Source organism: Chiloscyllium plagiosum, chromosome 2, assembly GCF_004010195.1.
Source record: "Chiloscyllium plagiosum isolate BGI_BamShark_2017 chromosome 2, ASM401019v2, whole genome shotgun sequence".
NCBI classification, from domain to species: domain Eukaryota; kingdom Metazoa; phylum Chordata; class Chondrichthyes; order Orectolobiformes; family Hemiscylliidae; genus Chiloscyllium; species Chiloscyllium plagiosum.
The window spans coordinates 100441879-100460713 of NC_057711.1; the positions used below are offsets into that span (position 1 = coordinate 100441879).

Sequence of the window (18835 nt, forward strand, 5' to 3'; positions counted from 1 at the left end):
CCTTGCTGAAATCCATATACACCACATCAACCGGTTTACTCTCATCTACCTGTTTGGTCACCTTCTCAAAGAACTCAATAAGGTTTGTGAGGCACGACCTACCCTTCACAAAACTGTGCTGACTATCCCTAATCAAATTATTCATTTCTAGCTGGTTATAAATCCTATCTCTTATAACCTTTTCCAACACTTTATCAACAACTGAAGTAAGGCTCACTGGTCTATAATTACCAGGGTTGTCTCTACTCCCCTTCTTGAACAGGGGAACCACATTTGCTATCCTTCAGTCTTCTGGCACTTTTCCTGTAGACAATGATGATTTAGATTAGATTAGATTAGACACCCTCAATGTCAAAGGCTCGGCAATCTCCTCCCTGGCTTCGTAGAGGATCCTGGGATAAATCGCATCTGGCCCAGGGGACTTATCTATTTTCACAATCTGCAGGATTTCTAATATCTCTTCCTTGTGAACCTCAATCCCACCTAGTCTAGTGGCCTGTATCTCAGTATTCTCCTCGACAACATTGTCGTTTTCTAGAGTGAATACTGTAGAAAAATATTCATAAAGTGCTTCCCCTATGTCCTCTGACTCCACACATAACTTCCCACTACTATCCTTGATTAGCCCTAATCTTACTCTCGTCATTCTTTTATTCCTTAAATACCAATAGAAAGCCTTAGGGTTTACCCTGATCCTATCCACCAACAACTTCTCATGTCTCCTCCTGGCTCTTTTGAGCTCTCTCTTTAGGTCTTTCGTGGCTGCCTTTTAACCCTCAAGCGCCCTAACTGAGCTTTCACATCTCGTGCTAACATAAGCCTTCTGCTTCCTCTTGACTAAAGATTCCACTTGCTTCGTAAACCACAGCTCCCACACTCTACAGCTTCCTCCCTGCCTGACAGGTACATATTTATCTAGAACACATAGGAACTTTTCCTTGAATAAGCTCCACATTTCTAATGTGCCCATCCCCTGCAGTTTCCTTCCCCATCCTATGCTTCCTAAATCTTGCCTAATCGCATCGTAATTGCCTTTCCCCCAGCTGTAACTGTTGCCCAGTGGTATATGCCTATCCCTTTCTATCACTAAAGTAAACATAACAGAATTGTGATCGCTGACTCCATAGTGCTCACCTACTTCCAAGTCTAACACCTGGCCGGGCTCATTACCCAGTACCAAATCTGATGTGGCTTTGCCCCTTGCAGGCCTGTCTACATACTGTGTCAGGAAGCCCTCCTGCACACACTGGACAAAAACTGACCCATCTATAGTACTCGTTCTATAGTGTTCCCAGTCAATATTTGGAAAGTTGAAGTCCCCCGTGACAACTACCCTGTCTCTCTCACTCCTATCGAGAATCATCTTTGCTATCCTTTCCTCTACATCTCTGGAACTATTCGGAAGCCCATAGAAAACTCCCAACAGGGTGACCTCTCCTTTCCTGTTTCTAACCTCACCCCATACTACCTCAGTTGATGAGTCCCCAAACATCCTTTCTGCAACTGTAATACTGTCCTTGAACAACACTGCCACACCACCCCCTCTTTTACCATCTTCTCTGTTCTTACTGAAACATGTAAATCCTGGAACCTGTCAGATGCTCCTGGCGTTGAAGTAGACACACTTCAAACCAACTTCTTGCTTGCTGGTGCCATCTTGCGTCCCTGAAACTTGATTTTGGATCTCCCTACTCTCAACCTTTTCTATACTCAAACTACAATTTTGGTTCCCATCCCCATGCTGGATTAGTTTAAACCCACCCCAATAGCCTTAGCGAATTTCCCCCCCAGGATATTGATACCCCTCTGGTTCAGATAAAGACCATCCTGCTTGTAGAGGTCCCACCAAACCCAGAAAGAGCCCCAATTATCCAAGAATCCAAAACTCTCCCCCCTGCACCATCCCTGTAGCCACGTGTTCAACTCCTCTCTCTCCCTATTCCTTGCCTCATTAGCATGTGGCACTGGCAACAAACCAGAGACAACAACTCTGTTCGTCCTAGCTCTAAGCTTCCATCCTAGCCCCCTGAATTTCTGCCTTAAATTCCCATTGTAGGAAGTGTATCCACCTGCAGCTCCCCTCAAACTGCATGGATCCACTGGAGTGGCACATTGGACTCACTAAGCAGCTTACAAGAGGCAGAATGTTTTGTAGGTAAGGGTTTCAGGGGTGTAGTCACACCAAATGTTCAACTAGACTTTAATACAAATAGGGTAACAGGTAAAGCTTTGAGCTAAAAGCTGCCAGTCCTCCCCTTCTCTCAACCAAGTTTCTGTAATGGTTACAATATGGTAGTTCTGTGTAGTAATCCAGGCTCTAAATTCATTTGCCTTAATGTTTAAACTTCTTATATTAAAGTTAATATACTTCAGACTACCACTCGCACCATATTCATTGACTGGGCCCTGCCTGTTCTTCGTACTGGACTTACTTGACTTAGCCTCTACCTTCTTCTCAATCATCCCACAAGGTGATGCACCGCTCTGGTTCCAACCCCCCGCTACACTAGTTTAAACCCTCTCAAATAAACCTCCCTGCAAGGTAATTGGTACAGTTTAGGTACAACCTGCCCTTCTTGTTCAGGAAATGATCCTAATGATCCTGATATCTGAAGCCCTCCTTCCTGCACCAGCTCTTTGGCCATGTATTCAACTGTTGAAAAATGTGGTGCTGGAAAAACACAGCAGGCCAGGCGGCATCCGAGGAGCAGGAGAATCGACGTTTCGGGCATAAGCCCTTCTTCAGGCTTATGCCTGAAATGTCGATGCTCCTCCTCCTCAGATGCTGCCTGGCCTGCTGTGTTTTTCCAGCACCACATTTTTCAACTTTGGTCTCCAGCATCTGCAGTCCTCACTTTCTCCATGTATTCAACTGTACTATCTGACAGCTCAACATTCCAGCATTCAGATGTTTCAAGCGTGATAGACAGGGGTGTACAAGAGGTGGGAAATAGCATCACTGATGAAGAAGAATGTCACAGTTGCTGTCAGAGAAAACACCTTAGAGGGGGTCATCCAGCAAGGCCAGGAATAGAACTCAGGAATAGGAAAGGTACAGTCACTTTGATGGAGTTCTACAATTCGGTCTCCCAGTAGCCAGCAGGAGATAGAGGCAGAGATATAGGGGTAGATCATGGAAAAACGTAAAAACAAGTATGTTGTAGTGGGTGATTTTTTTTAATAGATATTTTTATTAGAAATTTAACATTTTTACAAGTTTACAAAAATAAACAAAACTCTCAGATATAAACATTGATATACAATTAGCTCAAATATACAATAGCCAAAATTTAACAACAAAACAAAAAAAAAACAAAAAAGAAGAAAAAAAACAAACAAAACTCAACTATCTACTAATCTAACCTACAACTAACCAGAGTTTATATTTAAGTCTCTTACATGCTCGGAATGTGTTAACATCAGATTAATAAAACCCGTATTCGTGCGGGATTCCTCCCCCGAGGGGCCCCGGACCAGCCAGGTTTGTAATCTCAATTAAATAAAAGCCCTTGTTAGGATAGCCGAAATATCTGTATTTATGTAATTCAATAAGGGCTGCCATATTTTATAAAATAATTCGGTCTTTCAGTGCACCATATTTGTAAGGAATTCAAGGGGAATACATATAGTGGGTGATTTTTAATTTCCCCAATATTGATTGGGACTCCCTTACTTGAAAGGGCTGAGATGTGACAGAAATTTTTCAATACATCAAGGAGCGTTTCCTGAAACAACATGTGGATAGTCTAACTCAGGAAGAGCTCATTCTAGACGTTGTATTGAGAAATAAGCCTGGCCAGATGATTGAACTTTCAGTGAGTGAGCTTTTTGGAAATTGTGATCACAATTCTATATGTTTTAAAACAGTTATGGATAAAGTTAAGACTCGTCCTTGGGTGAACGTACTAAATTAGGAGAAGGCTAATTGCAGAAATATTAGTCAGGAACTGAAAAAATTAGATAGGGAGCAGCAGCTTGAGGGTAATTTGACATCAAACATACCTTTTAAAAATTAGTTGATCAGAATTCAAGACCAGTATTTTCCTGGGAGGAGGAAAGATAAGGATGGCAAGATTCAGGAACCCTGGATGATAAGAGGCGTTGAAATTTTAGTCAAAAAGAAAAATGAATCATACGAAAGGTTTAGGAAGCTGAAATCAGATCCTTGAGGAATATAAACAAAGCAGGAAACAAGAAATTGGGAAGGCTGAAAGGGGCCATGAAATGTACTTGGCAAGTAGAATTAAGGAGAATCCCAAGGTTGTCATTACATATATTAGGAAGAAGAAATTAATGAGGGAAAGAGTATGTCCACTCAAGGATAAAGGAGGGAATTGTTGCATGGAAGAAGCCAAAGGAAGTGAGTTAATCCCTTAATGAGTACTTCACATTGGTATTCGCTAAGGAGAAGGACATGGATTAGGGAATGGCACGTCGTTATTAAGGAGTAGGAAATGTTGGGTGCATTGAATAACATCACAGTACACATGTCCGCCGGGGCTTGAAGGGGTCTATCCTAGGATACTGAGGGAAGCAAAGGAAGAGATTGCTGGCGTTTTGACAGAAATCTTTATGTCCCCTTTAGTCACAGCTGAGGTCCCAGAAGACTGGAGAATAGCCAATGTTATTCCCTTATTTAAGAAGAGCAACAGGGATGTTCTCTGAAATTAAAGGCCAGGCAGCCTTACATCAGCAATAAGAAAATTATTGAAGAAATTTCTTAGTGACAGAATTTACTCATATTTGTAAAATAATTGACTTATTCAGGATAATCAACATGAGTTTGTGCAGAGGAGGTTTTGTTTGACAAGTTTGGTGAAGTTTTTGAGGAAGTAATAAAGATGACTGAGGGTAGAGTAGAGGGTGTTGTCTGCCTGGACTTCACAAAAGCATTTAACAGCATCCCTCATGGGAGGCTGGTCCAGAAGATTAAATCACATGGGATCCATGATGAGTTGGTAAGTTGGATACAAATTTGGCTTGGTCATTGGCTTGGGTATTCATGGAGGAGTGTTTTTTTCTGACTGGAAATCTGTGATCAGTGATGTTCTGCTGGGGTCTCTGTTGATTATAATACATACAAATGATTTGGATGAAAATGCAAGTGGTCTGATTAGGAAGTTTGCAAATGGCATGCAAATTTGTGGATAGTGAGAAAAGTTCTCAAAGATACAGCAGGATATAGATCAGTTGGAAATCTAGGCAGAGAAATAGCAGATGGAGTTTAATTCAGACATGTATGAGATGATGTATTTTGAGAGGACAAATGCAAGACTATAGTTTATAGTAAATGGCAGAACCCTTAGGAGCATTGATATACAGAAGGATCTTGGAGTGCAAGTCCATAATTCTCAGAATGTGGCAACACAAGTGAATAGGAGATTATGAAGGCATATGGCATGCTTACCTTCATTGGTCACGGCACTGAATATAAAAGTTGACAAGTTATGTTGCAGCTCTATCATTTAGGCCACATTTGCAGATTTGTATGCAGTTTTGGTCACCACACTAGAAGAAAGATATGGAGGCTTTGTAGAAGGTGCAAAAGAGAATCATCAGGGATGTTGACTGGAATGGAGAGTGTTAGCTACAAGGAGAGGTTGGACAAATTTAATTTTTTTTTCGTTAATGTGTCAGAGGCTGAGGGGTGACTTGATAGAAGGATTCAAAATTATGAGAAGCATGGATAGAGTGGATAGTTGGAGTCTTTTTCCCAGGGTGGAAATGCCAAATACTAGAGAGTTTGATTTAAGGTCAGAGGGGTTAAGTTGAAAGGAGATGTACAAAGCAAGTTGTTTATGGAGATGGTGGCAGGTGTCGAGTAAGTGCTGCTCAAGAGGTTGTAGAAGCTGATACAATAGCAATGTTTAAGAGGCATTGGACAGATAAGTGAACAGACAGGGAAGGGAGATATATGAACCATGTGCAGGCAGATGAGAATAATTTAGATTGGCATCACGGTTGCCATGGATGTGATCAGTTGAAGGGCATGTTCCTTTGCTGTAGTGCACTGTTCTATGTTCCATGTTCACATATAATTATGTTTCCTGATATGACTCCAGAAACACCTCTCTCTTAATTTTTATATCATGCCCCTGTTCAAATCTCCATATCACAGGAAATACTTCCTCTGTACACTATGTATCATGAAAAGTCTGACGTGTATTCAAACTTCCCCTCCATTAACAGTTGAAGATGAATGTTAAACATCTTTACTATATTGTCGTTTGAATAAAAATCCTGCATTTACAATTAGATTTGTTTCATGTGGAAAAAAAATATGATGATACTGATTATGGATTCTTACTCGATGGTTCTCACAAGACAGTGTGAGGTAGTTGATTCTGAGACCTGAATCAAAGTAAGGGAAACTGTGATGATATGAGGCTTGAGTTGGCTATGGTGAATTGTGAAATGTTTCTGAAAGGAATGACACTGGATAGACAATGGCAAAGGCAAACATTCAAAGTGCGAATGGGGTAAACTGCAAGAATTGTTTATTCCTGTCTTGTGCAGTAGTGCAAAGAGAACAATGAGCATATCGTGGCTTAAAAGAGAAATTAGAGGTAGTATTAAATGCAAAAAACAAGTTAGCAAGACAGTAGACCTGAACATTGGGAACAGTTTAGAAGTCAGCAAAGGAGAACCAAGGGATTGATTCAGAAGGAAAACATAGGGTATGAGAGTAAGTGAGCAGGGAACATAAAAACTGACTGTAAAAGTTTCTATAGGTGTGTAAAGAGAGAAAGGTTGATGAAAACTAATGTAAGCCCATTTACAATCAGAAACCTGGGGAATTTATACTGGGAAATAAAGAAATAGTTGACGATCTAAATTCATTCTTGTGACCGCCTTTGTGAAGACAGAAGTAATGTACCAGAAATGATAAGGAATGCTGGTTTAGTGAGAGGGAGTACCAGAAGCAAATCTGTGTATGTAGACGAATGATAATGGAGGCATTGATGGAATGCAGGCTAATAAGTCTTAAGAAAGTGACTCTAGAAATAATGGATGCAGTGGTTGTCTTCCAAGATTCCTCAGACTCTGGAAAAGTTCCTAAAGATTGGAGGGTAGCTAATATCATCCCACTATTTAAAAAGGGAGGAAGAGGGTAAACAGGGAATTACAGAACAGCGAATCAGGCATTGGTAGCAGGGAAATGCCTTAGTCCATCATCACTGATTTTTTAGCAGAGCACTTAGATAGCAATATTAGAATCAGGCCCAGGCAGCATGGAATTACAAAAGCACGGTGGCTCAGTGGTTAGTACTGCTGCCTCACAGCGCCAGGGACCTGGGTTCGATTCCAGCCTCAGGCGACTGTCTGTCTGGAGTTTGCATATTCTCCCCGTGTCTGCGTGGGTTTCCTCCAGGTGCTCTAGTCTCCTCCCACAGTCCAAAGATGTGCAGGTCAGGTGAATTGGCCATGCTAAATTGCCCGTAGAGTTAGGTTCATTAGTTCGGGGGAATGGAGTCTGGGTGGGTTACTCTTCGGAGGGTCGGTCTGGACTAGTTGTGCCAAAGAACCTGTAGGGAATGTAATCTAAAAGGAAAATCAAATCTACTGGAATTCTTTGACAATGTAACTAGTCGAGTTGATTGGGCGAGGCAGTGAATGTAGTTTATTTGGACTTTCGGAAAGCTTTCAACAAAGTTCCACAAAAAAATGTGTAAAATTAAAATACATGGAATTGAGGATAGTATGTTGAGATGGATAGTCTGGTTAGCAGAGAGGAAACTGAATTGGACTTTTTTCTGAAAGGCAGGCAGTGACTTATGTGGTACCAGAGTGATCAAACTTGGGCTCCAACTATTCACAATGTATATCAATGATTAGATGAGGGAACTAAATGTAATATTTCAAAATTTGCAATGACACAAAGGTGGCTGGAAGGATGAGCTGTGAGGAGGATGCAGAAATGTTACAGTGTGATTTGGACAGGCTGAGAGAAGGGGTAAATGGCAGTACAATATGGATAAATGTGAAAGTATCAAATATGATACAACAAAATAGGAAATCAGGTTATTATTGGAATAGCTGTAACCTAACGGAAGGGAATGTTCAATGAGGCCTAGATGTCCTTTTGCTGAAAGTAAGCATGTATGTTGGCCTTCATATTGAGAGAATTCAAATACATGCTGCAATTGTACAAGCCATATATGAGGCTACACCTGGAATATAGTGCAGTTTTGGCCTCCATTTCTGAGGAAGAATGCTCCTGCGATGGAGAGAGTGCAACAAATGTTTGCCAAATTGGTTCCTGGGATAGCAGCACTGATGTATAAGGAGAGACTGAGTTGGTTGAGATTGTATTTGCTGGAGTCTAGAAGAAAGAGGAGGCATCTCATAGAAACCTATAAATTATAGCAGAATTAGACAGAATAGATGCAGGAAGAATGTTCCCAATGCTGTAAGGAGTCCAGAATGAGGAGTCATAGTTTAAAGATTAAGGGTAAACATTTTAGGCCTGAGATAAGTAGAAATGTATTCACCCAGAGAGTGGTGAGCCTGTGAAATTCACTACCACAGAAAGTGGTTGAGGGCAAAACAGTGTGTTTTCAAGGAGAGAGTAGATATAGCTTTTTTGGGTAAATGGATCAAGGGACTATGTGGGGAGAGTGGGATTGGGGAATTGAGCTTGATTAGCTGTGATCATATTGAATGGTTCGAGGGGTTGAATGGCCTACTTCTGCTCTGTTTTCTATGACAAGCTGAAAAAAAATACACATTATAACGTGTAATTATGGATCACGTAGAGAACTGTTATATTGCTGTAACAGTTAATGGATAATTTTATGCATACTTTAGACAACCAGTAATCATTAGCATTGAACGGGCTTAATTAGGTTATGTATTTTTGTATTACTTGTTCACGATTTTGGAATAATCATGTAAATGCACAAGTCAATATAACTTGCATAAACAGAATGAGGAATGTAAATATGCTGTATTGGAAGAAACTGCAGTATTAACATGTAGCAATCTATATGTCTGTCAATCTATGTGGACACATAAGTAGATCCCAACCTCTCATTTCTGTTACTGAAGGCTTTTAGTTTGATAATGTAATTTTGTGAATAGTTCAGTTCATTTTTCCCTGCACTCTGCAATTTTGCCACTCAAAGCCATTGTCTGATATTTGCACCAGCTCTGCTTTCTGTTCTACCTTTTGGAGCTCCATAACTGAAAATCACTCACTTGTTTGCATTGAAATCCACTTACTACAATTCTATCCTTTTGCTGAATCAATAAATATCTCTATGTAATTTGATGATTCCATTGGCACAGCTTTCGCTGCTCTTGTCTTTTTATGATGGTCAACATGGACAGATGTCTTTCTGTCTCATCATAAATGTTGTCCATAAAAATGGTAAATGATTGAACTTTCAACACAGATCATGTGGGCCATTGCTGGTCACATCCTGCTGATTAGACTGGAGATAGTAAGGACTGCTCCCTGTTTATTGTCAATTATCTATTTATGACACGTGTTGTCCACAAATCTACGGCTGTACTTTCTATATTGGAACAGTGATGACACTTCAAAACTAATCAAAAGGTTCCAGAGAATGAAATAACAAACTAGCTTTTTAAACAGCTCCATGCTCAAAATGATAGATTTGTATGTCAAATTCATTTGCAATAATGAACACTCTTGGTACAGCACTGTAGGTGAGAAATGCCATTATTTGGACTTTTATACTCATGTATACCTGAGTTCCTCTTGAGCTGGAAATGTTTGCTCAACTTTTTGACAATGAAGTTTTAATCTTGAGATGTCACATCACAAAGGCTTATACTCCAGACTTTACAAAGCAAAGTCAGCAGCCAGATCTTCAGAGTACAGCCTTAACTTGAAATAGAAACGTGTTTGTAGATTAATATTTTGGTGATTTTTAAAAACCAAAATGACTGTTAGTGTCATAATATTCTGAGGAGCCAATGAAATATGAGTATGACTTTCATTTCCATTCATGAGGTTTGTCAGCGCTTGTTTATAATCGCAAAAAATTGTATTTTTCCAGTCCGTCTTGCATGTCCTCCGTTCATAGGAGCACACATCTATTTCTAATCAAAGTAGTCTCAGAATACGAATGAATCTGTACAGAAGGTGACTCCTTTCAGACTCATGAGGAAAAAAAATCCTGAACAACAAAGATGATGTAGACCTTATCACTGCAAATGCTCTTGACTTTTCTTGTATTTCATTATTGTGTTAAAACAGTTGCTTTTTAAACACCGCTAAGAAGTAAATATACAAAATAGTATAGCATACTGTGCCACTATTAGCTTTCTGGGATAAAGTTAAAAGTGATGGTTAAGAAATATTATCCTGGAAGCAGATATTTGTGTTCGGACCTGTACTGGTTCATAAAATGTATTCATGGACTGAGCTATAATAATGTATCAGTTTGAAACAAGGTATTTGCTTGCAGCAATGAGAACTCTGCATCAATCTCTGATCACACAAATGATACCCACTGTTGTTAGGGCTACTGTACTTCAGTACTCATTGGTGGGACAGTTGGCTCTCTGCTCATGTTAAAAAGGCTTTTCAAAAACTTGAAAGAAAAGCCAGAGTGTTTGTTGATATAGGAAAATCAGTTTTATATTTTCATCTGTACATTATCCAACAATTTTATATCACTGAAAAGTTGAGATCAATGGCAAAAATGCAAAATGTGGAACATCTCTATAGAGAAGATGAAATACAATTGCATAAATTTTGAGAACATCCACATACCTTTATAAGGAACAGATTAAAATCATGGGATTTGTCATAAAACCTAATCTGTATGGGTTTCCCTTTTTTTACAGTGCTGGAGTTGGAAGGACTGGGTGTTTCATTGTAATAGATGCCATGTTGGAGAGAATAAAGCATGAGAAAACTGTAGATATTTATGGTCATGTAACACTAATGAGATCACAGAGGAATTACATGGTTCAGACTGAGGACCAATATATCTTTATTCATGATGCACTGCTTGAAGCAGTCACCTGTGGAAATACCGAAGTGCCAGCCAGGAACCTGTACGCGTATATCCAAAAGCTGACACAAGTGGAGCCAGGAGAAAACGTCACAGGAATGGAATTGGAATTCAAGGTAATGTGAAGGAAATTCCAGCTTGCACTCTACTATACTCCAAAATTTCAAACAATTAACTAGTTAAAGTTACTAATTGCTAAAGTAACTTCAGTAGCTCATGAAATTACAAGGTGTTAATTATACTTCTGTGGCAGTCATATACTTCACAACCTCAAAGATTTAAGAAAGGATTTCATATTAACACACAAAGAGAAGTAATTATTATAGTATTATTCAATTAAGAGCAACTATCTCAACAAGTAAATCTATATCAAGAAATGACATTTGTAATTGCCAGTAATTTATGAATTGTTTTGATGATAATATGATAATGCTGGGACACAATGTTGCAATATGGGATCTCCAGTAAGGTGTGGTAGAAAGTTAACTTTCCCCCACTTCTCCCCTAACAATATACATCAGCTAATCTTTAGCCTCACTGACTGGGACTGTTAGCTTTGTCCAAATTACATGCTGTGGGCATGTGCTCACTTTGTGCTTGGCTGATAGTTATTGTACTTGGTTCAGAGGCAGAGGCAGCTTTCCTTCTTCTGGCCTTGACCTGTATTTCTCCCTCTGATGCTCAGTTGTCACTGATGTCAATTGCAGCAGTGTTTGACTCCAGTTTTAGACTGAATGTTGTGAAATTGACTTGTATAAAGTACCACTTTCCAAGTCTCAGGCAACTTTAACACTCTATTTTTCTTCCCTGCAGCGACTAGCCAACACAAAAGCCCACACATCAAGATTCATTAGTGCCAACCTCCCATGTAATAAATTCAAGAATCGCCTTGTTAATATTATGCCATATGAATCCACGAGAGTATGTCTACAGCCAATCAGAGGAGTCGAGGGGTCAGACTATATTAATGCCAGTTTTATTGATGGTTATAGGTAAGTGGACATATCAGTGTCTTGAAGTGTGTACTGTTGTAGGTGGCAGAGTGTAACTCTTAGTCCTCAGTCGCACTTGTGTATCTGTACACCAAAGAATGAAAGCGAATGAAATCGATATTGCCATTATAGTCCTTGTTTTGGAAATCAACTGGTTATTATTAATCAATTGATTTGCATTGATAGGGTCCCCTTTGTTCATTTGTTCGGATGGATGTAATCACACATTAAGAAAATAGCATTTGCTTGTCAGCAATAAATTGTTTTGGTACAGTCTGCACAATCAAGAACAGATCAGTTGTAAAATAGCAAATTCCACAATATGTAGGGAAATAAGCAATCCCAGGAAATAAGCAATCCCAGGAAATAAGCAATCCCAGGCAATAACCTTATTTTAAGGTTCTGATGTTAGTTTTAATGCCTGAGATGAGATTATGTCTTATAAAACATCTAATTATTCTCAACAAGATTTAAACTCGTCATAGAATTCACCAAAGATGAACTGCAAATGATTTTGCAAATGCAGTAATAATGTAATAATAATTATTTTCACACATCGATGGTTTGGATAGTTTATGTCCACAATGATAGTGGCAGCTGCCCCAAAATTAAATTAGAAAATATTTTTTAAAGGACAGTGTCATCTCAGAGTGTAATGTCTGTCTTTTTATCTTTCTTTTTATTATTTTGAAAAGATTATTATCACTTCCAGATGATCATTATGATGTATGTAAATATGTTGAATCACTCAGTAAAACGAATGTGTTCTCGACTCCAAAACTTAGTTCATTTTATGAAAATATGTCAACTACATGCAGAATTGCCAAGTAAATATATTTTTAAAACAATTTCACATCCAGATATCATTGTTCTGTATATATTCAGGTTTCTACTTGACCTTGTTGCTCTATGATCACTCCTGAATATCGTAACAGTCTTTGTGAATCATATATTGATAGTGCAATAGACAAGCAAACATGGACAAACTCATGAGCCACAGTCAGCCATCCAGGAACGAACCAACAACAAGATGACACAGCCCTACAATAACAGCTCCTTTGTATGAATCTTATGCTACATTTTTATGGCCATTGGAAACAAATCTCAAATATCTTTTAATTCCATGTTTTATTACTGGGAAACACTGCAACATTGACACAGAGTTAATCTCTCCCCAGTAAAGATACACTTCCCATCTTGTCACTTTAAACAGCCCATTGCAAGGTTTTGCTATCCTCCCCATGAACAAATGTAATCAGGCAGTACTTATTTACTGAAAACATGTTGCGTAGAGTAAAGATATTTTTGTGCACAATGAGAGATTCAGTGAGATATATTTACTGCTCCTAATTGGATATTAATGGCTACAAAGACAAGGCTGTATCATTTTTCACACCTCGCAGAATAAATCTCTGCCCCCACTGGATTCTCTAAAATGTAAATATTATTGCATTCCTCAACAAGTGCACAGTAAATCTCAGCTGTGCAAAGGATGAGTAAGTCTGCTAGCAGTTGACTAGTTTACCATATGTGTAGTTCAATGAATGGGAGCAGCACAACCACACGTTATGTTTGGTCTGTTTTACTTACAGGCAGCAGAAAGCATATATAGCCACACAGGGACCCTTAGCAGAGACAACAGAAGATTTCTGGAGAATGCTTTGGGAGCACAACTCTACAATTGTGGTTATGTTGACCAAACTACGAGAAATGGGCAGAGTAAGTGCACTACGCATTGCACGAGTACAAATTTGGATCGTGCATTATACAAATATCTGCCCCAAGTAGTATCATTTGAACTTTGATATATTGGTCACAAAATATGTGGTTTAATAAGGCTTTTGGAATTATACGTTTATAATTACTAAAAATGCAAAGCAATAGCAGAACATGATTGGAATACTCCACATGATAAAAAGGAAATTATGCACATATTAAAATAAAGTGTTTTAAGCAAGATCTGAAATGGACTCTGATGAAAAGTCACTCCCATAACATAAGAAATCTTTCCCTTTAAAGTTCTAGCAACCTACAGAACAATTTCAGCTTTTTCTAGCTTCCAACTACCTGCTGTCCTCATGACTACAAGATGTAGAAACTTCAGTGATTCAAAATCTCGGCAAAACCTAAATGAAAAGTCCTTAAGTGGCTAATTGACTAATTTCACCCTCAGTGACTTCTAGTCAACCACACAGCTTTGATTGGCTTGAGACCTCTGAAGGCGCAATAACTTGCAAGCACCACTGGAATTGATTCACTGAGAGTATCGGACACATGTTAGAACACCAGGGGATCTTGAAAATGGTTAATGGACCACATGAAATAATGCCTCTCAATTCACAGTTGTTTTTGTGTTTATTTTCTCAGGAGAAGTGTCACCAATATTGGCCTGCGGAGCGATCAGCTAGGTATCAGTATTTTGTAGTAGACCCCATGGCAGAGTACAACATGCCTCAATACATTCTCAGAGAGTTCAAGGTCACAGATGCAAGGGTAAGGAATAATTTTCTCCTTTCGGTAAAATCTGCTATATAATACCCGTGTACAGTCTACAGACATTTCACAATATAGTAATCTGTCAAACTGTGACTTTTATTACAGTTTAGCTATCATTTTGCCACAAGGCCTACTTTTAATGCCTTACCTGAACATCTTTGAAACACTGCCAAGTGTATGCTAAAGTTGCATTGGGCAGCTTGGTCAATACACTGTTGTGGCCTGTCAACATGTCTGACTCAGTATATATGGGTCACATTTGACCATAGTGAACCTTACCAATATTTGTTACTCTAAACTTGGAATAACAGCAGAACGTATGTTTACGGAAATGATAACACTATCGCAGAATAATATTGACTTATTGAGGCATCGTATTGTAGAAGACACAGCATTAAAAGTTCATGTTTACAAAGTGGAAGTCACCACATGTGTTGCTGTATAAAGGTAGTTGAGAGCTGCCAACTTAAACCAGTTCAGTTCATGTGGGAAGCTGAATCTTATAAGTGATTTAGAATATACGGACATAGAAGACTACTGCAATAGTACATAGTACAGGTCAGATCCTGTCTGCTGTATTGGTACTCACTTTTTGGAGATGGTTCTTTGGAAAAGATGTTCTAGTCTTGGAGTTGTAATGATTCAGCAGGATGACACTTGGGTTAAACACTGAGCAGAGACTAACTTTGTTGTTTGGACATTATTAAGCAATTTGATTTGTACAGTTGATATAAAATGTGGATGAGCAATGACTCTTCCCATGGTAGGAAAGTGTAGAACAAAGTTTGAAAGTTTTAATTCTGCTGAATTCAAAATAAATACCTTCATTCCAAGGGTAATGAGAATGTGAAATGCAATTTTGCAGAAAGCAATTGATGTCAAGTCAGATTAATTATTTAAAAATGATACATAGTTGATAAGTAAGGCTTTGAAAGACTCATTGGGCCAAATGGCCTATAACCCTCAATAGCTGTAGCAGGTGACAATTATCTATTGATGTGTATGTTACAAACAAACCAATAGTGCAAAAATAATAGAATACACACAACATTGAATTTGTAACTGTTCAGTCATGAAAAGTTCATGTTTTTACTACCTTAGCAATTTGGGAATGTTAAAAAAGAAATGCTGGAAGAAAGAGCATCTTTGAACTCACCATTCATAATTCTATTGTAAATTGACTTGAATTTGACCTGACACACAATTTCTGAAGATAACTATATAACAGACAACAATAATCGTAATATTAAGGAAACAATACCCTTTGCTTGATGTCTGACCACAATAACATCACCTATGTGATATCTGCAAGCTGAAAGGGTAGCCTGAATCAATACAGTCCAAATGATTTACAAATTATTAGTAATATTATAGTGACAAATTATTTAATTATTCAACTGCAGTGTTCCACAAAGACTGGAATAGAAGTGGTTGAACTGATTTTATCTTACTGTTACCATTTGGAAACATCATTAGCCTTGAGTTTAAATCTTTAAATTTATTTCCCTCCAGATATTCTTGGCTAGATACATGGTGCTAACTAATTGTCTGATAAATATCACTGATCTTAAAATTCATGACAGTGACCGTTTTTATCATGCTTTAGGAATGTTGTAATTTTTCATTCTCAATTTTATCAACATAAGCTTTCAATCAACTCTTTTAGACTTTATATTGTCGAGAAGATCATGTTTGTTGTTGTGAAATGGCAATATATTGTGAATAGAAAGCACCATAGGAAGCAGTCAGAAGATTAGCAAGTCAAGAAAAACAGCCATTAGAGCATTGGATCTGAGTGAATTATGACATGAATTTAGAAGCAGTCTCAGATTTATTGACATTAGTGCATTACTTCAAATTGTCAAGTCTGCAGCTCAATCTTCGAGGCTGGTTTTCCTGTTAACTGATATTGAAAAGCATAAAATAAATGAACCGCAAGCTTTGCTCTGACCATTACATTATGTGCACTGCAGTTTGTTCAGTTTATTCTGATTCCTCAGAGAATTTAATGAGGTGTGGCTCATTGTTTGAGTCCTTTTTTTCTCTCTTTTTCAATGGTGACAAAACAGGATGGTCAGTCACGCACAGTGAGGCAGTTCCAGTTTACTGACTGGCCAGAGCAAGGAGTGCCAAAGTCTGGAGAAGGATTTATTGATTTCATAGGCCAAGTGCACAAGACAAAAGAGCAATTTGGACAGGACGGACCCATCAGTGTTCATTGCAGGTGAGTAACCTTTTCAATGTTTTGCCTGTTGCTCAATGAAGGAAGAGGGACATTTAAAAGAAAAGATGATCACATGTCCTGTAAAGTCAGTTTGGCAGCCCAAGCAACACTGAAGGTACTGCACAGATTAATTTTGATCAACTGCATAATGGAGTTTTGAGTAACTGTGAGGTGGCACAGATTCAACAATTCATTGTCAGCTTATAAAGTCTGTGTGAAATGAAAAATGCTTCAACTGGTTTGTGACTTTTAATAGCCTTTGGGTAAAACACAACAGGTGCTTCAAAATGTCTCTCTGCTTTGATTCTGGGTGAACTGTGCATTTAGCAAAATAGGGATAAAGAAATCAGAATCCAACTAATGGAGAAAGGCATTTGATGCAGAATTTTGATGTCATCACATGTTCAACAGTCATTTTAATAGAATTTAAACTTTTAAACTACACTGAAACATTCTGAAATTATTTTTCATAATTGTGAATTTTTTGGTTGAATTATACTTCATTAGGACAATGTAAATCCTGTAATTTTAAAGACAGGAGTAAGTTTTAACATATTCATATTGCACACTTCATTTGCAGCAGCACTACTCTACAAAGTCCAAGTCAGTATGAGCTCTCAATCTGACTCCCCCACCTTTAAAACCTTGTTCAATCCAAACATTCTGTGCTTTCTGTTCTCCCTTTCCACACTCCCAGCAACTTTCCCTTTGATTGTCTAATAGTCATTCCCTTTTCACTTCTAACCACCAATCTCATGTTATCTTCCTCGATTGATGCTACAATTTGTAGTCCAAAGAACCTTCCACTCCCATTCTTTGAGCTGTCTTACTGCAAAGACTGCTTCTTCCTTAATCTTTTCCCATGTTATATAAAATTGCCACAATGACAGTTGATTTTTCTGAGATCATCCATCCCTTTTGGAATTTAGTGCATGGTTTTATATGTGCCTGATCTTCCTGTCGCCAACACTCCCCACTAATCCAGTGCTGGGAACCAGAGCATGGCTAATTGGGAGTCTTCTCTGTTCTTACCACCTGCCATTGGAGTATACAAAAGATTTTTCAGGTTGGCAATCATTCTGTCTCTGTGCTATTTATGAATATTTTAACTATCAGTCTTGAGGTTGGACTTGAACCCAAAACTTCGGGCTCAGCAATAGGTGTGCAACCCACTGAGTGACAATACCCCCTTTATTCTGTTTGACTAACTCATGAAACAAATTATCTTAATTAACCAATGACAGTGCCTCAGAGGGACACTTATTCAAATAAAATTTACTGAAATCAAAGTGTTGTTTTTGGGGAGATGAGGCACTGCTGCCCCCAAGGTGCCCAACAGTTGACGAAAACCTCAAATGTTCTAGTGCACCACCCATATTCCATCTCCAGGGCCAGGCCAGGTGTGGGTGAAACCACAGAAGAAGGGCAGGCAGTCCAGTGTAAGAACCATCTCCATATTAATCTGTTCGATTGTGTCTCCCACTCACCCTCCAAAGATCTGCCTCCAATAAACTCCATCTTCTTGGACATCCCATCCTGGCCTCTTCCCCTCCCTCAATCTCTTCATCTCCAACTGCCATCACAACATCAACTGCCTAATCTCTCCACCTCTCTCACCCACTCCAACCTCCCACCCTCACAACGCACAGCCCTCAACTGTCTCCACTCCAACCTTGACCTCATCATCAAACCAGCTGACAAGGAAGGCGCGAGAGAGTAGTCTACATCAAGGAGGCCAGACACCAACTCGTTGACACCTCCTATTACTGCCCCATCTGACCACGACCCTATCTGTTACCACCATCATCTCCGAGATCATCCAACCTCATCACCTCAGGTGATGTCCCATCCACAGCCTCCAACTTCAAAGTTTCCCAACCCCACACTGCCCGGTTCTACCTCTCACCCAAAATCCACAAATTTGACTTGTCCCAGTCAACTGTCTCCCCTGTCCTGCCCCGCTGAACTCATCTCCACTTGTCTTGACTCCACCCTGTCCCTCTTGGTCCAGAAGCTCCCCACATACTTTTGAGACACCACCCACACCCTCTACCTCCTCCATGACTTTCGATTCCCTAGCCACCAAAACCTCATCTTCACACATCGATTCCCTCAACTCATGTGTCCCCAATGAG

At 39.1% G+C, this 18835-nt stretch overlaps 1 protein-coding gene across 44 annotated transcripts in view; it reads left to right on the forward strand.

Annotated features, from left to right (window-relative positions):
- The window catches only part of LOC122562121 (receptor-type tyrosine-protein phosphatase delta), a 2454643-nt gene that overhangs the window by 2423534 nt on the left and 12274 nt on the right, over positions 1-18835 (forward strand). For all 44 annotated transcript variants that reach the window (XM_043714668.1, XM_043714784.1, XM_043714721.1 and 41 more), the window contains 5 exons: positions 10819-11104; positions 11802-11980; positions 13573-13699; positions 14348-14473; positions 16546-16700. In XM_043714668.1, coding sequence (XP_043570603.1) covers positions 10819-11104; positions 11802-11980; positions 13573-13699; positions 14348-14473; positions 16546-16700 — 873 coding nt within the window. The remainder of the gene's footprint in view (positions 1-10818; positions 11105-11801; positions 11981-13572; positions 13700-14347; positions 14474-16545; positions 16701-18835) is intronic.